At 37.8% G+C, this 27,598-nt stretch overlaps 1 protein-coding gene and 1 long non-coding RNA gene across 3 annotated transcripts in view; both read right to left on the bottom strand.

The window, feature by feature from the left end:
• jim overlaps positions 1-12,780 on the bottom strand; it is a 59,434-nt gene extending 46,654 nt beyond the window's left edge. For both annotated transcript variants that reach the window (XM_069502917.1, XM_069502918.1), the window contains exon 1: positions 12,293-12,780. In XM_069502917.1, the coding sequence (XP_069359018.1) occupies positions 12,293-12,377 (85 nt within the window). In that variant the 5' untranslated portion in view covers positions 12,378-12,780. The remainder of the gene's footprint in view (positions 1-12,292) is intronic.
• The window catches only part of LOC138403241 (uncharacterized), a 251,882-nt gene extending 226,559 nt beyond the window's left edge, over positions 1-25,323 (bottom strand). Inside the window, exon 1 of the long non-coding RNA XR_011237540.1 lies at positions 24,883-25,323. This is a non-coding gene — a long non-coding RNA (uncharacterized lncRNA). The remainder of the gene's footprint in view (positions 1-24,882) is intronic.
• Between the last annotated feature and the right edge of the window lie 2,275 nt (positions 25,324-27,598).

Here is a 27,598-nt window from a genome sequence, read left to right as displayed (position 1 = left end):
AAATAACTCCAGAAGAAAACTATAGCTTAAAAACATGTTTTCACATGGAGACTTAATTGTTATTTAATATACAGGTGTAACCAGAACGCTGGCAAAAACGAAGATAAGTGATAGTACTGATGATCAGATTTTAAAATATCCTACATTTTGTAAAATTTTACGATATACTGCATTAAACATTTGACTGACACTAGAGGTCAACGAATGTTCCGCAGGTTGGCCACCCGGAGTCAATGCCGCGTCGTAAGCGGGGCATTGCCCTGAGTTTTGCACGCTATACATTGCGGGTTTGAAAAATACTAAATCAATAAAACTACAAAATGAGGCAAATGGTTATTGGTATTGGATTGTGTTTAGGTAGTATAAGAATAAAGCTAAGTTTTTGCTATACATCCTGTATAGAAAAAGTTAGCGTGGGGAAAAAGTAAATTCATCCAAAAGTTAAGTCATACAAGTTACAACAAAAAATTTAAGTAAAACTTACTTACTTGTATCAAAAAACCGGCCAAGTGCGGGTCAGGCTCGCGCAATGAGGATTCCGTACTACAGTCGTAATTTTTCGACATTTTGCACGATAATTCAAAAACTATGATGCATAAAAATAAATAAAAATCTGTTTTAGAATGTACAGGTGAAGACCTTTCATATGATACCCCACTTGATATAGTCACTCACTTTGAAAGTTGAAAATACTAATTATTAGTCCATGACCACAATTTAATTTTTTTTGTGTGATCTAACCCTAAATTCACGGTTTTCAGATTTTTCCCCAAATGTCAGCTATAAGATCTACCTACCTGCCAAATTTCATGATTCTAGGTCAACGGGAAGTACCCTGTAGGTTTCTTGACAGACAGACAGACAGACAGACAGAAAACAAAGTGATCCTATAAGGATTCCGTTTTTCCTTTTGAGGTACGGAACCCTAAAAAGACGACTGACTAATTTTCAAGGGTCACTCAAACGCTAATAAAGATTTGCGTAACATATTGTGACATACCATAGCTAAATAGAGGGTAATTCTATGAGGGTTATCTATTTCGAGGGGTGATCTATTTGCTATTGGTACTAGGCATTGTGAACTAATGCTACGCATATGTTGGATGGGTATAATACTCGTCAGCCTAGGTTACGCTTTGATGCGCTGAATTAGGCTAACGTTTGTTAGAAAGTTTGTTTTTCTGTTAATTAAAAATTAGTTAATAATAATAATAATAATAGTAATAAATATGCTTTATTGTTTTCATTTTTGCTAGTAACTAGTATGTACAATGTTATATCTAATATACTATCTAAACTAAAAACTAACAATAAACAAAAGGTCGCAAACTCAGCATAGCCGAGCACTGCTCACAATGCTCGGCGCTGGTTTTCAGTTTGCGCCATAATTTATATTGATTAATAAAAAACGCACCGCGCCCGTTGCGTTATCTCTTCATTGATCAATAGTTATTTAAATATATAGTTAAATTTATATAGTTAGTAAAATTTGTAATTTGTCACTAAATACTATGAAGCGAAGATTCTTAAAAAACATTTGGAATGGTTAATCAATTACTTACTAGACGATGCCCACGCTCTTCTTAGGCCATCTTTGATTTTCGGGATAGAAAGTATATTACGTCCGTCTCCAGGATGCAAGCTGTCTTTGTACCAGGATAGATGATGCCCGCAACGTTCTACGTCCATGTGTATTTACGTTTTTTTAGAGTTCCGTAGGAACTATTTGATTTACGCGGATCAAAAGCAGCTTAGGAATTCCTATTTACTTAAGTATTATTTTAATAGGATTCCTAATTTAAGCTCCGTCCTTTTGTTTCACTAAATAGTCATATTTAGCAAAAAAGAAAAATTCATAGGACCTCCCAGTAGAAAAAAAGAGAATCTCCAAGTATTGAGAGCAATTATTGAAAATTGAAAGTTAATTAATAAACTGGAACCCTTGAACTATTTCAGGACCTTTCACTATTTTGTTGAAAGTTACTTTTCGAAAATAATGTTTAAAAGAAAAACAAACTAGCTAAAGCTACGACAGAAACTTTTATAAAGCAGTATACACACTCACACATTACTTATCACAACCAAAATACAGCGAAAAAGAAAACTGAAAGTAAGCAAGACAAGTTTTGGTAACGAGGGTTAAGTCCACCTGTAGGCCCTGTAGAGACCCCCGCCCTTGAACTTGGCTTGGCCGTGACCTTGGCGGGTCAGTACACACGGCAGTGTGCCACCCCCTTTATTTACGCGTTTCAAACACAATACAATGAGGAGGGTGGATCGAGCGTGCGTTGCGTTGTTTAGGGTTTGACTCATTTTTATCGACTTACAAAAAAGGCTTATCTTTGAACTACCTATTCAAGTCAAAACTCAAAAAATAGTTTATTCAAGTATTTTTGAATCAGACCTACTTTACACATACACACACACATACATATGTTGTGAATCACCTACTAGGTATTTTTACTAGTTAATTGACTTTTATATTTTCATATTATTATCTTATTGTAAAGCTTGTTTAAATTATCAAACGTACTGTTATAAATTTATAATTAATATCTATTTAAGTAATCTGTAAAAAATTGTAATCCTATTTGGCCTTATTTTCAGTCTGTTATTATGTAAAATTATATTGTATATATATCGCTGTTGATTGCAAAAAACTAATAAAATAAAATAAAATTAGTTACTAGCTTTTGCCCGCGACTTCGTCCACGATATTTTAATTACCTTTCTAGCTACTGGTGAAAAAATTTTCAAAATCGGTTCAGTGGTTCCAGAGACCCCCTACACACCAACTTGCAAACTTAACCTCTTTATAATAGTATAGATTACTTAATATCGTCATGATCTACCACTGAGCACTACTGAGCAAAGAAAACATCGTGAGGAAACTTGCACGACTGAGAGTTCTCCATAATGTTCTCAAAGGTGTGTGCAGTCTGCTAATCCGCACTTGGCCAGCGTGGCGATTATTCAAATTCTGAGAGAAGACCTGTAGGTCAATTTCGTAAAACCTGCATCAATCATTATTACAATCTCTATTGTTCTGATTGGCTGAATTTGTGCGATTCTTGTTGCAACAATGCATTGTAGCCAATAGTGCAGACATTGCAGCTGTCTTTCTACCGCAATGGTGTGCTCAGTAGTAGCAGAGTGAACTAGAGTGAGGAAACTCTCGGTTTGATCTTGAATCGGCGATATTATGTCAAATATTAGGCTATGGTGTTGTGTAAATGAAATCAAAGAAAAAGCGTCAAGTTTAGGTAGTAACATTTGACACCGCCACTGACGTCGAAGCCTCGACGTTTTGTTAGAAGTTCCCTAAATGTCATGAACTGTGGTAGTAGGCTATGAGTTCGACGGTACTTTGGTATCACGATCGAGAAATCATTAAGGCTCCTAATCAGCGTCACGTGCGTGGTCGCGCTTCGCAAGTTTACAAACATCACGTGTGTCATCGTGTTACAAGGTAGTTTACAAACCTGCGCACGAGTGCGTCCGCCCGCGATAACGGCCCGAGACGTTTCACGTTTAAGGTTTTACTGCTACGCGTCGGAACAAACTCGAAAACTCATAATCCTCTTCATTACTCCTCAATAGCTCAACGGGTAAAAGAGTGGACTGAAAACCGAAAGGTCGACGGTTCAAACCCCGCCCGTTGCACTATTGTCTGTAAACTGGCGTTATAGTAAATCTTAAATGCCTTGTTTTAAAGCTCAAGTTTGTCTACACATCTACAACCAGCGCTTCAAGCGGAAACGTTGTGAAATTAAAATCAGTGGCACTGAATTTTTGACTTCAATTTAAGGGTCTTTAGGTCCATTTTACTTTGATGTTATTTTGTTTCGATTCTCGAATTCTAGCAACGTTTGGTGAGACGTAAAATCTTATACTACGGGTACAGGCAAAGGTAGGCTTTGCAAAAGATTTTCCCAGCAAGGTGAATGACACCGGAAGGGACATTTTCGTGGAATGGGCCACTTAGTACCCGCTACTACTTATTAGATTGAGATCGTCGGATAAGTGCGTCACGCTGGTTGAAATCCTATTGATATTTGGTACGGATGTCGCTTATCTCGTGGTTATCTCCAAATCTTTTGAGTTTAATTTTAACGTGTTTATATGAGAACTAGCTTTTGCCCGTGGCTTCGTCGTCGTGATATAATTTATAGCCTACACTCTACAGCACACGAGCTATTATATTTATCAACTAGCTGATCCCCGCGGCTTCGCCCGCGTAGATTTAGTTTTTTAAAGATCCCGTATAGCCTATGTCACTCAGGAATAATGTAGCTTTCTACTGGTGAAAGAATTTTTAAAATCGGTTCAGTAGTTCTGAAGATTACCCCCTACAAACAAACTTAACGACATTACCTCTTTATATAATACAACGGGCCGTGCAGCAGAAATCGTAATATTTTAATTTCGCCATAACTTCAAAACCAAACGTCCAATTTTAATCATTCAAAGACCAAATATTATCTCCATAAACTGTTCTTAGTGATGAAATCATTTATTTTGATAAGGATTAATAGCATGAGTAAAATAAACGCGTTTAAATGTAGTCCAAAAAAATTCAAGATTTTTAAATAAAAAAATGGTTGCTGTGCCTCACTCGACATAGATGGGTATAGTGTGTCGCGGACTTTTTTGTAGATATTTATAAGATCTACAATTAATTAGAACATTTTATGGTTCTATCTTTTATAGTTTAGGCAGCGTACGCAAAATAAGTAACTTTTCTGGTTGATTTTTTACACCTTGTGTCCGAAAAACCCAAATATCTTACGGAACCCTATTTTTTTCCAAAATAAAATATAGCCTATGTTACTCGTGGATAATGTAGCTTTCGAATGGTGAAAGAATTTTTAAAATCGGTCCAGTAGTTTTTGAGCCTATTCAGTACAATCAAACAAACAAACAAACAAACAAACAAACAAACAAACAAACAAACAAACAAAGTTTTCCTCTTTATAATATTAGTGTAGATGAAAGAATTTTTCAGAATTGAATCGTTAGTTCCGTAGATTACCTTTACCAAAGATATTATACAACTCCAGATAAGAAAAGCTCACAGGTTTATTGTATTTGAAATACCGGCCAAGTGGGAGTCAGACTCGCGCACTGAGGGTCCGTACTACAATCTTATTTTATCGACATTTTGCACGATAAATCAAAAACTACGGACTAGATCTCGTTCAAACCAATTTTCGCTGGAAGTTTGCATGGTTGCTCGGAAAAAAAGTGGCTGTGACATACGGCCTTCTTGCGTCAGTCAGCTGTTTTATTTGCAATAATATCGTAAACTTTTACAATATAGAATTTTTTATATTTTTTTTCGCGTTTTTTTTGTGGTAGGTACCTATCATATCAGTAATTATCAGTACTATTACCTGTCTTCGTTTTTGCCAGCGTTCTGGTATCATTAGGTATCCATCGAATATCAATGTAAATCAGTTTCCCAGAAGGCCGCAATGAGGACCATTTTTACCCATTGTGCTTTGGGAAAATAAAATATCAATGATTAAGTAAGTATATTATTTTCCTAGAAATAGTAAACTTCGCCACACCACGTCCCGGGCCCGTTGCTAGTGGGTAATTGTGCGGCGCAAGTGTTAACAGCTGATTGCCGCGACGACGGGCGGCACCGTGGAGCGGAACATGCCCTAATCTACATGCTCCGACTTGGCGCTAACCGCACGCCGCTACGACGCGCAACGGTACACCAACTGGCTGATGCTTATTATAGCTATCTTCATTTTGGCAGAATTCAGCTAGGTAGGCACGTCAATGAGATTAGGTACAATGTAAATTATAAGTAAAAACCGGCCAAGTGCGAATCAGACTCGCGCACTGAGGGTTCCGTACTACAATCGTATTTTATCGACATTTTGCACGATAAATCAAAAACTACATTTTCGGTGGAAGTTTGCACGGAAGGAACGTTGCGTAAGTAGGCCACTCGGAGTCAATGCCGCGTCGTAGGCGGGGCATTGACCCGAGTTTTGCACGCTATGCATTGCGGGTTTGAAAAATACTAAATCACTAAAACAACAAAATGAGGCAAATGCTTATTAGTATAGGATTGTGTTTAGGTATCTAAATATATAAAAAAGGAAAAGGTGACTGACTGACTGGCTGATCTATCAAGGAACAGCTCAGACGGATTGGGCTGAAATATGGCATGCAGATAGACATGCCATAGACATCCGCTAAGAAAGGATTTTTGAAAATACAACCCTTAAAGGGGTAAACTAGGGTTTGAAATTTGTGTATTCCACGCGGACGAAGTCGCGGGAACAAGCTAGTTTATACATAAAGGACCTGGCAACCCCAGTAATTGCGCAGAGGGGAAAGAAGGCAACCTTTATTTTTCAACTCCTTAGGGTATATTCTCTCAGCCGATTCTCAACTTTCATAACTAACTAATCGGGGAAGTTGTTCGAAAACATTTTTTTTTAAATTGTTTAACATTATCCGCACGTGATTTAGCCAGGCAAGCATGTGCAATGCATAAATCTATACATTATCTACCATATATTCTTTATCACGATTAAATAACAGATGCGGGTAGATATATTTTCTAATAACGGATATTAGACTAGTGAGCATTCAATAAGAAAGGATTTTTGGAAATTAAATGGGGGATTATCGATTACCGGTGTGTTTTTGAGTGCGATTCAGTTTAATAGGTATATTATTACCTCGACTTAGAACGGAGTTCACCGACTTTTAAAACGGCCGATTATAATCGATTGATAATCGGCCGTTTTAAAAGTCGGCGAACTCCACCCTTAGGGTATTATACCACCTTTCTAAATCCTACGTCCTAAATGAAAAATTACAAAGCGAATTTGCGTATAAATTGCTTTTTGGGCAAAATATCATTGAATGGCCAAGTTGACTAGTTTGGCGGCAACTATACCATTTAGGACGTAGGATTTAGGAAGGTGGAATAAGCCCTTTACCTCTAAAAATTATGTTTCACCAAGAGCAAATGATCAAGATTGCCGAAGACAGAACTATGTGACCAATGCAAACACTGAATAAATTAATAGTTCATATAAGCAAAAGTGGCCCCTGTGACCTTGACCTTTGGGCGGGATGCACTGGATTTGCATATAAACTCAGCCGACGGCAGCGATGCGATTATGTGGAACTGGTTCCTTCGACGCGACTGGTCCTAAGACGCTCGTAGCGAAAAGTGTTACTAGTTTTTTTTTTTTTTTTTTTGTTGTTGTGTTACGAAACGCTTCCCAGTCCGTTCTTTTGTTGTAAAGTTGTAGCCTTTTCATGTTGGTTATTGCTTGGGCACTCATGGTCAGTATCACTGGGATATGATTAGAGGAACCATCTAAGGTTGAACTAATTGTGAAGAAGAGTCGAGACAGTCCCTTAGATATGAAGAAGTCTAGAACATCAGGCAGTCTATTTGGGTCTGTAGGCCAGTGTGTGGGTTCTGGTGTTGCAATAGTAATAAGGACGTTTTTATCCACACTCTTCTTTAGTTCTCTTCCTCGAGTGGTTACTAGCCTGGAGCCCCAATGGAGGTGCTTGGCATTCCAGTCACCACCAACAACAAAGCGATTTCCAAGGCTACCAAAGAACTTTGAAAATTGCTCTTCAGATATTCTATGCTTTGGTGGACAGTAAACAGCTGAGATATTAAAATCGCCATTTCTGTCTGAGATAGATACTGAAGTTGCTTGGATTTCTTCAGTACTGTATTGTGGTAGTTCGTAGTGCTCTATTGTTGTTTTTATGATGACTGCTGTTCCTCCATGTGCAGTTCCATCTGGATGATTTGTGTTGTAGATATTATATCCTTTTATCTTTATCAGACTGCTACTAACAAAGTGTGTTTCTGATATAAGAAGAATATCAAGTTTGTGCATATGAAGTAGTATTTCTACTTCATCTTTGTTAGGAGATAGTCCATTTATGTTCCAGGTACCTATTTTAAGACCTATTTTGTTGTCTTCGAAATTAACGTTGTTATGAGTTGTAGTAAAGTACTCATTTGTTGTAGGAGAAAATCAATTTTTTCAGATTGCTTGATAAACATGTGTTCTAATATTTTATATGAAGTGTTAGGTACTAGTTAAAAAGAAAATAATTATTACCAGCTTAGGCTCGCGACTTCATCCGCGTGGACTACATAAATTTCAAACCCCTATTTCACTCCCTTAGGGGTTGAATTTTCAAAAATCTTTCCTAAGTGCGAAGTTCCTATCTTGCTCGGCTGGAAATTCTGAAATCATTTCTTAGTGAGTGTCTTCTACATCATAATAATATGAGAGAGCCTACATGCAAAATAATAAGTTTCTTGATCTAGCGATTTAAACTATAGGTACGTTGTTAATATGATTTGTTAAAGGACGTCCACTGCTAAAATAGGTCTCTTGTAGGGACTTCCACACGCCCTGGTCTTACGCCGCCTAAATCAAGCGGCTCTCTGCGACTCGTTGGATGCCATCTGCCACCTAGTAGAAAGTTTTTCAACGCTGTGCTTTCTGGTGCGAGGTCAGTACTGGATGATAGACACTGAGCTCATTTTTTAATCCGTTGAAGGTTTTCTACGAAAAAATATTTTAATATCACCCAGTGAAGCAGCAATGTAGAACCAACCAACCTCGATGGCTATCATTTGGTGTTAGACACTGAGTTAGCGAATCACCTAGCTGGTCCTAAAAACCTACGCATAAGTGTAAGCACTAAATAAATAATAGTTTGTAAGCCAAAGTGTCCCCTGTGACCTTGACCTTTAGGCGGGATGCACTGCATTTGCATATAAACTCAGCCGACGCGACGGCGGCGATGCGATTATGAACTGGTTTCTTCGATGTGACTAGTTCTAAGACGCTCCTAGCCAAAAGTGTTATCTTTTGGTTATGACGAACCATTCTTAGATAGACGATGATTAAAATAGAATTACGAGAAATACTATCATCATACACTACTGAGCACAAGTCTTCTCTTAGAATGAACATGGTTTGGTCATAGTCTACCACGCTGGGCAAGTGCTGAATGGTAAACGTTAAAACAAGTGATATTAAATTAATTACTTATAGTGCACATTACTACCAAAAAGTAAGAGGTACGTGGCCAGAATAGAACCCCCGACCCCCGGAATAGGAGGCCGACGTCTTAACCAATGGGCTATCGCCATTTTAAAGTTGCATAAATATGTGCAAATCCATGCACGCACCTGACCTTGACCTTAAGGATGCAGGCAGCTTTCAGCTTTGCATATATTGGTACCTACGGATTTTGAGCATACCTTAATTTTAGAGTATTCACTTCCTCTTCTTACAAATATAGTATGAAAAGGACAGACACAGTTTGACAGTTATAAAAATATAGAGCCGTCAAACGGCGTGACTTGAGCTGCCAGATTCTCTTGTACACAATCTCTAAACTAAACTACATAAATTAACATGTCTAAATCTAGTGCTATCCTTTTCCGCAAGCAATATTATGACAGGGATAGCATTAGATTTAGACGTGCCATTTTAAATTAGTTTAGAGATTGTGTAGGTACAACGGCATTAGCCACAATGTGTGACCTAAAGTCTGAAGACGATGGCACGCCGATTGCCGCCAAACCAGTCCTTAGGTGCCTTAGAAGCAATTGGTTTTTGAGACGCTCAGAGAGAAAAGTGTTTTCTTCTACGATTTGCGACGAAGAATGTGGATGCGTTTTAGGGTCCTGTAAGTAAAACATGAAACCTTTATGGTTTCGGCCAGTCCGTCTGTGCACGTCCATCTGTCTGTGTAAGTACAGCCATTTTAAAAATCAAAATAAAAAACATTTATTTCAAACTAGCTGAACCGCCCCGGCTTCGCTCGGGTGGAGTTTAGAAAATTGAGGGGCAGGTTTAATTATATTTTTCTCTCCGTAAGAACCATCCTCGTACTTCATGTATAATTTTTTTTTAAAGGAGAAAATTGTAACCGTATTATGGAATTACCTCCAGGGTGATTCTAGGATATTTTGACACCATATTTTTGTCTATTATGTAAGTATGCATAATGTAATTTCTTAAAAGTGTTTTTGATTTAGTACTAGTTTTGCTTACTGAGTATATCTACGTATCTATGAATCTAGAATGCCCTGTTACAGACCTGTTAGCTTAAGGGTAAACTACGTTATTACATTCCTATGACTTAGCCGGGTTGTAATGTTGTACTGAAATCCATTACGTCTTAAGGGATGTAATGTTGAACTGAAATCCATTACGTGTTGAGATAAGATTTATTTGGCACATATTTAAGGCATGTAATGTAGCCGAAGTAAATTCTGTTCCTCACAAGGAGTTTTTAGTTCAAGCTACTACTGCTGTCTCGTTTCGACGTAAATTTTATTAATTAATTTTTTTTTTTTTTTCTACAAACAAAAATATAATACCCAAGTTTTTGTTTTAATTTATTTAATTTGAAATAAAAATGTCGAGTGACGAAAATAGCAGCATTAACTTAATTCCAAAAACTATTAAAGCTCAAAGTGTAATAAACGGTTTGCTCCCAGAAACTCCTAAAGATAGATAGGTACCTATTTAAGCATACGAAGATTTTGATTTTACTGTCTTGCAAGGTGTGAAAAGTAGGGTATTGGGGTACACTTGGGGGTAATACTGTTTTAGTCTTAGGCGCCCCTAAACCCTGCGCTTCACTCAGGATTCTAGATGTAACACCCTCGCTACGCTCGGGAATTACTCTACCATCCCTTTTATCTTTATCCCAATTTATCCCGGCGCCCGTGACGTTACATTACATTACCCGCATGTTAAATAATCTACTATTATCTGATCGTTAAATTACTGATGTCTCTTAAATGAAAAATAGAGACGCTTTTCGCATGATGACCTCCAAGCTTCATTTCAAAAAAGGCTCGCGATGATGCTGAAACTAATGTGAGGCCCTGGCATCCTAAGGAAGTAAAAACTGTTTTTTTTTTGTTTTTTTTTTTAAACTGTGTTACAGGAGGCAGAGTCTTCCCGTAATATTTTTATATGTTATGTTTTAATTTTAAGTTATTGGTAGGTACATGAATATAATATAAATAATAGCATTAAAATTGATCACATTTGTCTAAAAAATATTTCCCTTGAATTTGTGATTTTTAGCCAGCTACGAGCGACGGTTTGTATCGTGATCGTAAATAAGTTACAAAAAAGCTCTAAAAAGGCTATAAAGTTATTGTCGCTTCCAGTTTGAACTTTAGATAACATTTTGTCTTATATTTCTTTTATAGTCTCTAACGTAAGTAATAATATTAAAGGGGGATTTTCATCCTAAAAAAGGTGTCTACTCGTAAAAGTAAATAGGGCATAATAAAAGATAATTAACGTACTGGTACCTACAAAATGGTATATCATTTTTTTAAAGTTTAGTGTATAAACCATATGAAAATAATAAATAAGTATTATCGCTCTATTATCACCCGAAGGATACGCATACATAAAGATGATTCATCCAATAAGATTCACCCATACATTTGTACAAAATTAAATAAGTTCGGTGTGATTAATCACCTATTTTCACTTATAAGGTAATAACAAATTATTTAATTTATATTTTATAAAAAAAAGTGATTATTATAAATATTTTATTTGATATTCACCTTTGAATTAACCTTTATAAAAACTATTGGAAAAACTAGTTTGCAATTTTACCACCTACACGTCATGTAGGTAAATTTAGAGAAGTTAGGTCATTTCATATTATCATGATACCTACTATTATTTATTATTACCTATCCTTTATTATGTATTTGATAATAGATCTTTCCTATTATTACAACAGATAATAGTGTCTTTTTACTATAAAAATTCTGCCGTTTATTTTAAAGATTAACTCTACATTTTTTGAATTACCAATAAGTTCTTCTATGTAGCTTGTTTATTTCACAAACTGCATCACTCTTTATTAATAGTAATAATTAGTGATTCTTCTTTAACATAAACTGATGTCAATAAATTATTTCTTAAGATTCATTTCATGGCGGTAAAATAAATTATTTTTATAATTTGGTTTAGTTAAGAAAACCTTTTTGTTTTTTGTTTTATAAACCTTAATAATTATTATAGAAAGAAAAATACTTCTGAAATAATTCCTATTAGAATTCAATTTTTATACTGTAACGAGAAAAACGCTTAATTTGTCCATTTTTAGCATCTTAAAATATTTTGCTGGTTATTAACAAAGCTCGAGCTATTTTCCAAAAATTCTGATTAGCCTGAAAAGAAAAACGAAAAATGGCGGCATTTTTAATTTAGAACGAGATACGCACCTGTATGGCAATAATCTTCTAGATAGTGCCTGGCCGCCCGCTGCACGATCGAGTAGTACAAGCTCACAGAAGATGCAAGCGCCATCTCGACTTCTGCCGCCTTCTCTCTACTTCTATCCGTCTGTCGGTGCTACAGTTTCTCGGTTGTGTGTTACAGTTTCATTTAGAAACGAAAAGAACTCATAAGAATCAACTTAAACCGTTTCAACTGCATTAGTTTGTGAAAAACTGAGGTGTGAAAAAATCAACGAACGTAATAAAAAATGAACCTAGTTTTGAACTGCGTTTAGTTGCGGTTGACGGAAATTTTGCCGAAAAATGTTTTTTGTTGTCGAAAAGTACCACGGTGTTCCATTTTGTTTAGGGTCCGAAATCACAATTTGGTGCACATGGCGCGAAGTTGAACCGCCGTCCGAATGTGTACGCGAAACGAAACACGTGAAGAAATGTAATAAAATTAAATAACGTGGTGATGCGGGCGGCGCGCGCCGCGTAGTCAGCGAGACTGCCGGCCGAAGCTGTTTTTTTTTGCTTCCCCTGCGAGCGGGATGCTGAAACATGTACGGATAAGCCCATCTACTTTATTAACGGATTTTTTATTAAAAAAATAATTTCATTAAAAAGTCTATGCATAACCCAACTATCTGACAAATTTTCCACTGATCAGCATTCTTGTATAAAAATCGCATAAAGTTTGTGGAATAACCTAATTCTTTTCTACAACAGAACATCTATACAAAATATTTAGAAAATTTTTTTTTTTTACTTTACTTTTTAAAATAACAAGCTAAGCCGGCAAAGGTATTGTATAAGGGTAAACAAGAAACATAATTAGATGATATTCTAATTAGATTCGTATTAGCAAAACAATAATTTGCATTACCAGGCGGCGGCGAGTTGAAAAGGCGGGAAATAAGTTTCCCGCCGAGTCGTACCGGCTCTCGAGACATGCGTACAGAAGTCTACGGCCACTTGGATAAGGAAAACCGTTTTTTTTCTTCACGTTACTAAGACAGTAGAGTAGAGAACTTTTTAATGGTGACTCACATCTTAGTTTACAGGAAAATAGTGGTGGTGCGTTTATTTTATTTTTTGTCGAGTAAGGTAACTTTGCTGATAGTCTCGTGGTTAGGACCTTCCACCCACCTTCTAATCAGAGGTCGGGGGTTCGATTCCGAGCACGCACCTCTAACTTTTCGAAGTTATGTGCGTTTTAAGTAATTAAATATCACTTGCTTTAACGGTGAAGGAAAACATCGTGAGGAAACCTGCATACCTGAGAGTTCTCCATAATGTTCTCAAAGGTGTGTGAACTCTACCAATCCGCACATGGCCAGCGTGGTAGACTATGGCCAAACCCTTCTCACTCTGAGAGGAGACCCGTGCTCTGTAGTGAGCCGGCGATGGGTTGATCATGATGAAGGTAACTTTAATGGTTTTTGTTATTAATTAGATCTGCTTGGCTAAGTTGCCGGGAAAACCTTTAGTACCAAACACGATAGGGGTTTTCCCATTTTTCGTCTGCATTTTGAATGTAAGTAGGTACCTATATGTATATGTTGTCAAACAGAGCTGCAGGTTAAAAAAACATTTATCTGACAAGAAACAGATAATTTTTGGGAAGGTAGGCACAGTTAAATACAATGTAGGTAGGTAGGTAACTTACATAAAACACAATTTTTTTTGTATTCATTATTTGGAAAGATTATCCAATTATCATAACAGAGTCTTAGGATTAAGGAGAGGCTTATCGGTCGTCAACATAATCGGACGCTTCGCAATTATGATGAAACCCTTTAAAAACGATTCGCGTAAAAATAAGGAAAAAAATATGAGAAAAATGTTCATCAACGCGACACGACACCCCTCTACCCTCCAACCCTCTCCTCCGCCCCGGGCGGCGGGAGGTGCGAGTGGGACAGAGATACACATACATATACCCATACCCTTCGCTGCATCTCGCGCCGTAACAAACTACCCGCGCTGCGCATCATAATCCTCAAAATCCAAAAGTAACATCCCATAAATTGTTCAAAAGAATTTCGAATTTATTTCAATTGGATACGGTTAATATTTCAGAGTTTAAAATGTTGCACGTTGCGTGTTGTCTCGCTGAAGTTTCGGATTCTTGCAACTGTAGGCATACCCACACGCAAACGCTAAGTTTAGCCCTTATAGGGACGCGGTGCACTCACGCACACATACAAAATTTCGTTATGACTTTTGCTAGTGTGGGAGTTTCGTCGGTGTTTGCGTACAAAAGTTCGTATAGAAGTTTTCGGTAGACCTTCTTTGTGTCGGTGATTTTTTTCGTGGAGTTTTCTATGTGTGCGCGGGTCAGTCGGTATTTTTTTCAAGTTTTTCTCTACGCACACTTCAGTGTTGTGTTTGTATGGTTGTGGTATGCGTGTGTGGGTAGGACCGCCGTCCTTTGTGCCGGGGATTGTAAAAAATGTCGTATTGGATTCTAGCTGTGCTAATGAATGATAGATAGAAATGGTATTGGTACTTCTACACTCGAAAATCTGATGTGGAATATTCAAGTATGGTGTTTTTTTGTGCATACGCCGGCTGCTCTTTTTGAATATAGAAATTTTCAGATTGAATTTGCGCTCCGGCGTGCATTTTTCCCAATGGAAGTGATTACTATTTGAGTGGGGTTTTTTAATTTGATTAAAAATTCGAGTGCCTTTCATATTATGCGTCATACATGTTCCGTGATGATTTTTTAAATGAACCAAAATTATTAATAAATGAGGCAACTCTACGTAGGTAGAGATCTGGATTTCTATATAAGTACATACCTATTTGTTTATTGTTACAGTTAAAACCCGTGTTCAGTTAATATTATTCAGTCAATTGTTCAGTTTTAATTAAGTAAGTAGGACAGGTAGTAACAAAAATTTCTACTTAACTCACAGTTTTTGCAACAACTAGTTTTAATTTAACTAGTTAGGTAGGTACTTTGTAGGTAAAACTACATTCCGATAAGTAGGTAGGTATAAGAAGTAGGTTCTGCAGCCTAAAGTGTCTTCCTATACGGACGGACTGCATTTGTACTGCAAGTCAGCTGCAGAAGTCTTTTGGATTTCAGTCATACCCGTTGTCCACAAGGACAAGAGAAGCACAAAACAGACTCTTATGGAAAAACCTGGAGGAGGCCTATGCGTCAGAAGACGCGCTGATCGGAAAGAACTAAAGTGCGAGATTTAAATTATGTAACTTCTGTGTAATTTCAGTAATAAAGGCTTTATTTATTTATTTATTTATGTAGGAAGATAGGTAATCTACAGAACTAATGTTCCGATTTTACTACCTCTTGACCTTCTAATTCGGAGCTTTTATTCGAATGTCTTCATATCGTGATACATCTAGAGTCTAGACGAATCATCACAGACGTAATGTTAACCACATCATTAAAAAAACAAAAATCTCGCGCATTTTTATTTCTTTTTTTGCCGACGTTACATGTTCAGTTTAATTTAAATTGGATAGCAACCTTCGAATGCACTTCCTCAATTCTCTCCGCTCTCTTTGGCAAAGCTTTAGCACGTAAGGCTCTAACAAACAGAACGCGTAACGTAACTTGTCCAACGCAACTCCAAGAAGCCTAGAAATTGTAATACAATGGTATGAATAAAGGTGCAATCCGCGTCGCAAGCTGCAGTTAAATGCTTTCCTGAAAATAATCAGCGTTACAGAATGACATATGAACAATGTCTGAATGACATAAATGTACATAGAACATACTGCGAATTTCAACACACAGCTGAGATGGTGGCCCACTGACCTCACATATTTCTAGGGTCCGTTACAGTTTACATAATTTTAGGGTTCCTTACAGTTTCATCAAGTCCGTCCGTCTTTCTGCCTCTTACCTTTTCACGGGCCCATCCGCGTAAGGATTTCCGCATCCGATTTTCACAATATTTGGTACTGGAGTAACACGGACGAAGTTGCGGGCATCATCTAATCATTATCAGTGTGATAACCTGCCTTGCAGCACAGATTTACAGAATTCTTCATTCAGGGTAAAAAGACTTACCTACTATACTAGTACAAAGATGTTTTAATAAATAACGACTCTTGTAACGACGTAATAAAGTGCGATTCAGCTCTCACAGCACTGCGGTCTAAACTTTAAAGTTTAACAAACGCCTCCCTTTCTATCGCGTAATCTCTTATCCATATATCTCTCTCTTTTTCATGAGATCGGAAGCCACAGTGGATATAGGGTCATGTGGCCAAGTGAGCCTGGCCTGCTTGCCGGACTGTCACGCCACGCAGCCGCGTCGCGTTCAATGTGTTGCAGCCTTTATACGCGTTATATAAACGTCACAACTCACAAGCCACAATCTATGGCAACCACAGGCAGATTCGGACAAATCACCATGGCTCTACATTCGACCACACTATTTACTTTTCACTTTTATTGACCAGTGTAACTTGACACCTGAATGTAATAGTTATGCTTTCTTTACACGGTTGAATTGAAGTCAATTGAAACCAGAATCATCAAAGAACCAAAAGCCAATATACCAACGCCATTTTGTTTTTGTTTCATTGAGTCAAAAAAATTTAGGCCCTTCCTTTACTCTCTTAAATTGCTAAAAATCAATAATCGACTTTTTAAAAATCCCAGGAGAATTCTTTGATTTCCCAGGACAAAAATAGCCTAAAGATATCCATGCCTGTACCAAATTTCGTCAAAATCGGTTAAGCGAATGGGCCGTGAAAAGCAAGCAGAAAAACAGACAGACAGACACACTTTCGCATTTATAGTATTACTTAGTACATGAAATAAAATGAGAGACTGTTTGATATAATTAATATCAACGTTCAGCTCAAACCTTTGGATCTATAAACTTGAGCTTTTTATATTGAAGACAGGATTTTCGGGGTTATTAGCTAACTAAATCAAGGCATGAAACTTTTTCTGCATGAAGCCTTAGTAGCGCACCGAAATCCGAAAGATCACTAGTTCAAACCCCACCCGTTGCACTTTACCGTACCTACTAACAAGCTTATTAGTTGGAGGAGAAAGGGGAATGTTAGGCTAATATTCTCTTTAAAAAAACTTTGTAAAAAGTTAAGTACTTTTATATTCAGTTCTCTCAGTTTCTTTTGTACACAATTTTACTATCATAATATTATTATTGGTAAATGTGGACTGCTGTTGACTATTTTATTCGGTGGCTGCAGAAGCTCGCTTGCCTGGCGACCAAGTGGTCGGACCTGTTGATATGTAAATAGATACTGTATGGAAATCCCGCGCCAAGGTCGCTTTAAGCCACAGCCAAATCAGGAAAGCTCTGCATTTATAATCTACTTAATAATAGTCATATTTTTAATAGTACCTAACTAGGTACCTAATATTTTTTGAAGTAAAACTTTAGATGCCTTGACTCGTTTTTTAACTCAAATCTTTTTAAATTGGAAATAATTTTCATACATTACTTCCACTAAAAACCTCGCGCACTGAGGGTTCCGTACTACAATCGTCTTTTATCGACATTTTGCACGATAAATCAAAAACTACTAGATCTCGTTCAAACCAATTTTCGGTGGAAGTTTGCATGGTAACATATTTTTTTTTAGTTTTATCATTCTCTTATTTTAGTGTCTCTTATTTAAGTGTCTCTCGTGCATACTATTCAGTTTAGAAAAAAAATATATTAGAAACCTCAATATCATTTTTGAAGACCTATACATAGATACCCTACACGTATGGGTTTGGTGAAAAAAAAATTTGAGTTTCAGTTCTAAGTATGGGGACGGAGAACCCCCAAAATTTATTGTTTTTTTTTTCTATTTTTGTGTGAAAATCTTAATGCAGTTCACAGAATACATCTACTTACCAAGTTCCAACAGTATAGCTCTTATAGTTTCGGAAAAAAGTGGCTGTGACATACGGACGGACAGACAGACAGACAGACATGACGAATCTATAAGGCTTCAGTTTTTTGCCATTTGGCTACGGAACCCTAAAAAAGGAAAGCCATATGTACTATTCTATACTAGCTGATCAATCCCGGTTTCGCACGAGTGAAATTTTTGGAAATGTGCGGGGTGGAATTTTCAATTTTTTTTTTGTTTTTTCGTAAAATCTATTAAAGCCTAGTATATTTAGATACATCGACAGCCAGGAGGTTGTTAAAACGTAACATGTAGAGGTCTAGTGTAGCTGGTTACTAAACTTGGTTACTCGTGGTGGGTTACGCCGTCAGTAGTAACTTACGCGACAGATCGAGATGACAATCGGGGTATGAGGCGGGGGGGACGTCCGGCACACCCGCACGTCACCCGCGCTCACCCGCACAGGGTTAGCGCGGGGGCTGTGTGGGTGTGCATGGCGTACCCACCCAGATTGCCATCTCGACCTGTCGCGTACTGTACATATCGTAAGCTAGTTCGAGAGGGCCCACTCTAACTAATGATATGCATTAGCCTTGGTATATTAATCTTCCAAATACTATGTTATTACGCCGAAGCGAAAAAATAGAAAAAGGGGTCAATAACTGGACCGAAAGTTCGGTAGCGAGCTTCGAGTTGTTTAGTAATAAGTAGGTACTTACCTACTACCTACGTTTATACATGTACGCCATGGCCTGAGATAGCCTAGTGGTTAAGACGTCTGCCGCGGAGGTCGGGGGTTCGACACCGGACACACACCTCTAACTTTTCGGAGTTATGTATGTGCGTTTTAAGTAATTAAATATCACTTGCTTTAACGGTGAAGGAATACATCGTGAGGAAACAAGCATGCCTGAGAGTTCTCCATAATGTTGTCAAGGGTGTGTGAAGTCTGCCAATCTGTACCTACTTGGCGTGGTAGACCATGGCCAAAACCCTTCTAACTCTGAGAGAAAACCCGAGCTCTATAGTGAGCCGACGATGGGTGATGGTCATCATCATCATGATGATGACCAATTTTTATGTATTTCTAAACTAAGACCCTCCTCCTCATCAACTCATCACCTTGCTGGCAAAGTGCGGATTGGCAGACATCACACACCTTTGACAAGATTATGGAAATATCTCAGGCATGCAGATTTCCTCACGATGTTTTCCTTCACCGCTAATGCAAGTGACAATTAATTACTTAAAACGCACTTAACTTAAAAACGTTTGAGGTGCATACCCGGAATTTAACCTCCGACCCTCCTAATAGGAGGCCAACGTCTTAACCACTAGGCTATCATTGACTAAACTAAGACTTACAACAGGCTTAAAATCTTTTTGCTAATAATTGTTATTCCTTTTATCCATACCTCCATATCCATACTCCATACTATACTAATATTATAAATGCGAAAGTGAGTCTGTCTGTCTGTCTGTCTGCTAGCTTTTCATGGCTCACCCGTTAAACCGATTTTGATGAAATTTGGTACAGAGTTAGCTTACATCCCGGGGAAGGACAGGCTACTTTTATCCCGGAAAATTAAAGAGTTCCCACGGGATTTACAAAACCTGAATCCACGCGGACGAAGTCGCGGGCATCATCTAGTAAATCATAATGCTCACTTTATTGTGTAGCTAGGTACAACAGAATGAATCAGCCATATTAGGTATTTACTTTTTTTAGTTCTAATTGAAGAAAGTAGCAATTTTTTTACATTTAAGAGACTAAAATATGACTGATTACTTGAAAATGTTCAGTTCAAATCTAGATTCTAGATCTAGAAAAATGAAATTTTGCACCTCTTTAACGTAATCTCTAAAAAACGATTTTGTGAAATTTTACCCGAGCGAAGCCAACAGCTAGTTTAAAAATAAAGAAAACCGGTCAAGTGCGAGTCGAACTCGCACACGAAGGGTTCCGTACTATCGTACAAGATATCAGTATCCTTATTATAAATGCGAAAGTGTGTTTGTTTGTTGGTTTGTTGGTTTGTTCTTTAATCACGTCGCGACGGTGCAACGGATTGACGTGATTTTTTGCATGGATAGACAAAGACCTGGAGAGTGAGTGGGATTTTTTGCATGGATAGACAAAGACCTGGAGAGTGAGTGGGGTTTTAAAAAAACCTAATTCCAAGCGGACGAAGTCGCGGACATTAGCTAGTACCAAATAATTTTATCTAGACTGAACCATCTATATGCGATTTAGTTAATTAATTTTTGGGTGAACACATTTTAATTATTTTTTTATGTTGTAACGACAAATTCACTGATTTTGGATTTTTTCCTTTAATTGTGTTACAAGACCTACCTACTTGCCAAATGATACTAGGTCACCGAGAAGTACCCTATAGGTTCTCTTGATAGACACGACAGACAGACGGACGCACGAACAGAAGGACAGGCAGACATATGGACAGTCAGCAGAGAGAGACAGGCAACAAAGTGAGTTCATTTTCTCTTTTTGAGGTACGGAACCCTAAACATTAAATAATATTTAAAAAACTAGAGAGAACTTAGGTAGGTACCTAGTTAGAAAGTATTTTGAATTTTAAAATTTTCCAAGAAATTTAAATTTAATAAAAAAACTGTCTAACCGAATTTAAAAAATAAATCTGACTGACTGACAAATTAACATACAGCTCAGACCACAGCGTTTAGTGAAATTTTACATCTACTTACTTATGTAGTGTTCTCTTTTCAAGTATTAAGTATAAATTAACTTGAAAGTGAAAACAAGTTGTAATTAGAAAAACTAGAAAACGCAACTGCCCTGCTAAACTGAACTAAAAAGTCATTTCTTCCACATTTGAAAATAGCGCCATAAAGCCGCAATACCCACTGATTTTTTTCAAAAAAATTATATTCTGTGTTATAAGTCCCGCAAATTGCCATTTACATCGAAATGACGTCATTTGACTATGTACCTATATTTAAGTAAAAATATACTATCAGGTAGAAACTTCAGTCTCGTGCTGACGTCACTAAAAAGGCGGCCACGCGCATTAGCAATTTGCGGGACTTATACTCGGGAAGAAGTAAGAATTGTAACGATATCCCATAAATGCAAATCTGTTCAGGCATTTAGAAGTTTTTTTTATTCACTATAGGCAAACGCTTGACCACAATCACACCTGATGGAAAGTGATGATGCGGCCTAAGATGGGACGTTGGGGATGGGATTATGGTGGAATAAAAAATTGTCTGAAAACATTACATTCCATTTTTTGGGCGGTCGTATTAATACTAACCCAAACCTTTATCAGTATCCTAATTTTGATAAATCTCCATACGTAAGTCGATAGGATAGACTTTACGGACTTTTCTATCGTCTAGGTTTTATTTTCTTGCCTTAGCTATTAGGCAGAGTAGTTTGTGTTATTATTGGCACGTAGGCTTTTTAATTACTTGCACGATCCATCCTTCTTTTGTAAAACCGTGGGAAGGCTTACCTTAACTAGTTTTTCGTATTTTCCTGATATTTTTGACACATCTATTTAAAAGTACTGTAGTCGTTTATCATTTTCATAGTAAGTGAGAAAATATTCAATACCCGAAGCACAGTGTAAGGATATGATATTAAATACAGAGGTTCGATGAAGCGATGTGTAGATCACACAGCAATCGTGAAGTGCTGGATGAAGGAGCGACCCGAACTGACCTATATAAAAAAAAACCGGCCAAGTGCGAGTCAGGCTCGCGCAATAATAATAATAAATAATAAATAATTTTTATTTCAGGCAATGAAAATACAACCCATAACAATATACACAGTATGAAGCGGATTAAATTAATATTAGAATCGATTAGAATATAATATAAATGTAAAAAAAAAAAAAAAAAATGGAGCTAACAATTTAAAAAACTAATCTAAGTAAAGGTGTTCAATTAGTGTTGTCAATTGGTGTTAGTGCAATGAGGTTTCCGTACTACAGTCGTATTTTTTCGACATTGTGCAGGATAATTCAAAAACTATCATACATAAAAATAAATAAAAATCCTCATTGCGCGAGCCTGACTCGCACTTGGCCGGTTTTTTTTAACTATGTACCCTTTAGCTTCACCACCCGCTGAGCTATGTTTGTTACTCTGGTTCTCCTAACTTCATCCTAATCTCATTAGACAAATTAGTTGTCAATTTTACTACCTAAGTATATAGGTTTTCTTCTCTTCTCTCTTAGCCTGAGATCTATAGAGCGCACTTTGACCTTGCTCAGACTTAAAATTGAGGCAAAACGAGACAGATTTATGTGAGAGATCGGCTCTGTCTAAGTCAGAGTGCGCTCTATAGATCTCACCCTTTGACTGTTTGAAAAAAGAAGAATCTAATTGATAGCTAACAAATTCATCTCATAGTTGACTAATAATCTATATATATAAAAGGAAAAGGTGACTGACTGACTGATCTATCAACGCACAGGTCAAACTACTGGACGGATAGGGCTGAAATTAGGCATGCAGATAGCTATTATGACGTAGGCATCCGGCTAACGGATTTTTGAAAATTCAACCACTAAGGGGGTGAAATAGGGGTTTGAAATTTGTGTAGTCCACGCGGACGAAGTCGCGAGCATAAGCTAGTAGGTATTACATATATCGGTCGATGATGAGATGGGATGCCGATGGGAGTTGGTTCCACAGTTTGCACGTGCGTGGAAAGAAGGATCTGGCGCAGCGGACGGTCGAAGTGCACCAGACACCCAGATGGTGAGGGTGAAATTCCTTGCGGTGGCGCGCGGTGCGGTTGTAGAAAAAAGAGGGTGGAATGAGGTCCAAAAGCTCTTCAGAGCACTCCCCATTATACAGGCGATTAGGTGATTGTCATGATTAGACAGGTGCTTATTTTAATTTCACTTTAGGCTTCTTCTACAATATCAAAGAATCGACAGACTTCAGACAAAATTGTCGCACTTACTTTTCCGCAAGTGTGCGCACTTCTTAGTGCAAGACTTAGTTCCGAAAGCGCAATTATTCTGTCTACTGTGCACGCACGGCACTGAAATGAACATAATATACTATTAGGACGCTGGAAGAGGTGTACCAAACAAAATCACTGTTATTTTATGCCGATTCGAAGTGCCCCACCGAGCGTACAGTACGCGGCTGAAAGTAATGTACATCGACCTTTAGATGGAGATAGCAGATTTGTAGAGCATTGTCTCTGTCGATGAGACTGTCAAAATGTCATATAGGTATGAGTGACAGAGACAACGCTCTACAAAGCCGAAATGTCATTCTAAAGGCCTATAAAGGCCGATGTACATTACTTTTCACCGCGTACTGTACCGGGAGTTAAAATTGAGACTGTGTCAAATGTGTTGAATCCTTAATTTAATGTTGATAGATTACTAACATTTATTATGGAATACGCTCACATGACGTTCACTGCTGCTATCAGCGCCAAAATGGAGAAAATAAAGTTCCTTCAAAAATAGGTCGGTGACTTCAAATCCAGCGTACTTGTATTAGTAGAGGTCAGTGGCGCGCGGTCATTAGGCAAGTGTTTTTGTTTAGTCACTAAGCTCGTAGGTACTAGTGCATAGTTAGACTTAGAATGCTCTAGAATCCACACCGTGACGATATAATTTGTGTTTACTTTAAAAGTTCGAGCTATCTATGTAATTGGGGAGTTTGATCTGCATCTACAATTATATCTATTATACATTATTTCACATAAGTACCTGTCTTACGTAGTGTATTTACAAATATTGATGTTAGACTGCAGTCAAGCGCAACCTTGAGAACAATAAAAATCTATCCACGACCTCTAAAAAAGGTAAGCACATAAAAAGCTTTAGATAACTAAAAAACCCGCCAAGTGCGAGTCAGTTGGCCGGTTTTTTTTCTAACGGCCATCGCCCCTACGATAAGCATGGCATGCCCACTACACTACACTACATACTAAAACTAAAAACTAAAAGACTAAAAGGACTTGTTTAAAGGATTGGTCTAAAAGGATGTCAGTTACCTTGGTTCCTTCATCATCAGCATAATTTTAGCCCGTGGACTTCCACTGCTGGCCTTTACCAATGAATACCACCACACCCAGTCCTCAAACTTCGGCCTACTATGAATGAACATCGGCCTTTAGAATGACATTTCAGGTTTGTAGAGCGTTGTCTCTGTCATTCATACCCATATTATGACGTTTTGTCGGTCTCAACGACTGAGACAGTGCTCTCAAACAAACAAAACTCCTTCTAAAGATCGATGTACATCACTTTTGGCCGCGTACTGTACGCGACAGGTTGAGATGGCAATCGGGGTGGGGACGCCCCGCACACCTGCATAGCCCCCGCGCTAACTCGGTGCGGGATAACGCGGGAGTGCGGGGCGTCTCTTCGCCTTATACCCCGATTACCGTTTCAACCTGTAGCGTAATATAGGATTGCTAAACAAATCACAGTAACTAATTTTAAATACATATCAAAAATTGCGTAACCGGCAGGAATCGAACCTGCATCTTCTGGGTTCGCGCCCGATGCCTTGACCAACTCGGCTACGGTTTCGCTTACCGCCAGTGACGAAATTTGTGATACGTATGTTATCTCAGTACTGAAGCGACTGTTTAATGCCATCTAGTAGCGACACTTTGCAGTTATCGTTAATGGTTTTTTCTTTTTCTTTTTTTTTATGTACGGTCTTAGTTTTCTTATATTGTTAGTCTTTTTTTAGTTATTTGTTTAAACCTTAAGGTGACGCAGGACGCTCGACCGAAATTGGCAGCGCACGTGGGTAACGTGTTTGCTTTTCACTTGACATTGTATGAGAAAGTTGAGAGGCACGATGATTTTCACTGAAATCAAGCGCGCGAAAAGGGTTTAGGAAAAGTATTTTTAAGAAAAAACTGCTGAATTTATGTTTGCAAAGTAAAGTTATTTCAACTAATGAATAAATAAACAACGTCTAATGATAAATTGTTTTAGAATTTTCATATCCCTAATCTTATTTATTTACGCCCAAAGTTGTCATTAATTTAGTGTTAAAATAGGAATCTTTTGAGCCTCGTAACTTTTAAATCAATATTTTTTTCAATATTTTATATATCAATAAACCTAGATAATGACGAGATAAATCGATATAATTCTTAGGTTTGTGCGTACAATATCGAATATTGTTGTATTTTCCCTCCTACGTTTGTATGGAGAAAGCACCGAACTGAGCTACCTTAAATTAGTTGTTTGCGTATTTTATTTTTATAATAATATACTGTACTAGGTAAATACCTCGTCCGTGACTTGTTACCAGGCTCCCACTGAAAACCAGCGCTGCAGCTTGCTGCAGCATGATGCTGAGTGGGAGACCTATATTTGGTCACACGTACTCGTATATATATAGTATATTTTTATTGTTATTATTTTTTACTTATCAGTTTAATTATGTAGATTGACTTAATTAGCTTTTAAGGTTTATTGTAGTATTGTGATCAAATAAATGTTTCCTGTCTTTCTTTCTTTCTTTCTTATCGAAACTACTTTCAAAGGCCCATGTTACAAAAAAAATTTAATTATTATAAAAAAATCACAGTAACATTTCGGAAAAAGCGTAAACGACGAACTTTTCCCAACGCTGACGTTCTTAAGTTTAGTTTTCACTTGTGTCACTATAAAGCTCGCCTATTGATGGGCTACGGAGGCGTAGAAGCTGAAAGTGGTCGCCTCAAGGACGCCCGGTCCTACCCAACGCTTCCTGACGCGTTGTAAGCTTCATATATTTGTTCTATAACCCTCGTGTAGTAATTTTTTATGGAATTCATACGGTTTCTTTCAAGAGACCTATAGAAAAGATTGGGCTGAGCAATCGTTTAGCTTGCTAATAAACTTGTTTGCTACTGGCTTCTTCATTTTTCTGTTAATAAAATTAAGTTACTATTATTTCCACACTTACGTGATTTCAGACCCGTAGGGCAATTGTCTAAAACCTGCATCAATCATTATTACAATCTCAATTGTTCTGATTGGCTGAATTTGTACCATTCTTGTTGCAACAATGCATTGTAGCCAATAGTGAGCGAGCATTAACCAATCAGAGATGATTGCGATCGTGACATTGTAGCTGTCAAACAACCGCGGTAGGGCCACAGTTTAGAGATACAAAGTAAACAAATAACATCAATTAAAAGCTCTCAATATAAATATGGTTTCATAAGTAATATTGAGAGCTTTCGATTTTAATAATTTACAGGGCTTAGAAAATATTTTTACGATATTAGCTACGATATTAGGTATGGGATCAAATGTTACAAATTTTACACGAATATAAAAATAATGTTAGTAAAAAGTTAATAATCAAGCTTATAAAGCGAAAGCGTGTGATAAAATGTTTGCACTTGTTAGAAATAATCTAGTATTATTTAGTTACTAATGCAAACAAATCCTTTCAGTCGGCCTATTCGTACAGTCGGCTAGGAGGGTTGACCGCCGCTAGGCTACGCGGGCGTAGAAACCGAGAGTGGACCTGCAAGGACGTCCGGTCCTAAAGCGCTTCCACGCATGGTACAAGTCATGCTTGTTAGTAACAGCGTTTTTCCTTTATTTTTTCTTAAACTAATAGGTACAAATATCTTCAGTCTACCCAACTCTTACAATCAGCTAGGAGAGTTGACCGCCGCTAGGCTACGCGGGCGTAGAAACCGAGAGTGGACCTGCAAGGACGCCCGGTCCTAAAGCGCTTCCACGCATGGTCCAAGTCATGCTTGTTAGTAACAGCGTTTTTCCTTTATTTTTTCTTAAACTAATAGGTACAAATATCTTCAGTCTACCCAACTCTTACAATCAGCTAGGAGAGTTGACCGCCGCTAGGCTACGCGGGCGTAGAAACCGAGAGTGGACCTGCAAGGACGCCCGGTCCTAAAGCGCTTCCACGAATGGTCCAAGTCATGCTTGTTAGTAACAGCGTTTTTCCTTTATTTTTTCTTAAACTAGTAGGTACAAATATCTTCAGTCTACCAACTCTTACAATCAGCTAGGAGAGTTGACCGCCGCTAGGCTACGCGGGCGTAGAAACCGAGAGTGGACCTGCAAGGACGCCCGGTCCTAAAGCGCTTCCATGCATGGTCCAAGTCATGCTTGTTAGTAACAGCGTTTTTTCCTTTATTTTTTCTTAAACTAATAGGTGCAAATATCTTCAGTCTACCAACTCTTATAATCAGCTAGGAGAGTTGACCGCCGCTAGGCTACGCGGGCGTAGAAACCGAGAGTGGACCTGCAAGGACGCCCGGTCCTAAAGCGCTTCCACGCATGGTCCAAGTCATGCTTGTTAGTAACAGCGTTTTTTCCTTTATTTTTTCTTAAACTAATAGGTACAAATATCTTCAGTCTACTCACTCTTACAATCAGCTAGGAGAGTTGACCGCCGCTAGGCTACGCGGGCGTAGAAACCGAGAGTGGACCTGCAAGGACGCCC

This window comes from Maniola hyperantus, chromosome 14, assembly GCF_902806685.2.
Source record: "Maniola hyperantus chromosome 14, iAphHyp1.2, whole genome shotgun sequence".
In the NCBI taxonomy this organism is placed as follows: Eukaryota; Metazoa; Arthropoda; class Insecta; order Lepidoptera; family Nymphalidae; genus Maniola; species Maniola hyperantus.
The sequence above is the reverse complement of the archived record's forward strand: the minus strand, read 5'-3'. Positions and strand labels throughout refer to the sequence as shown.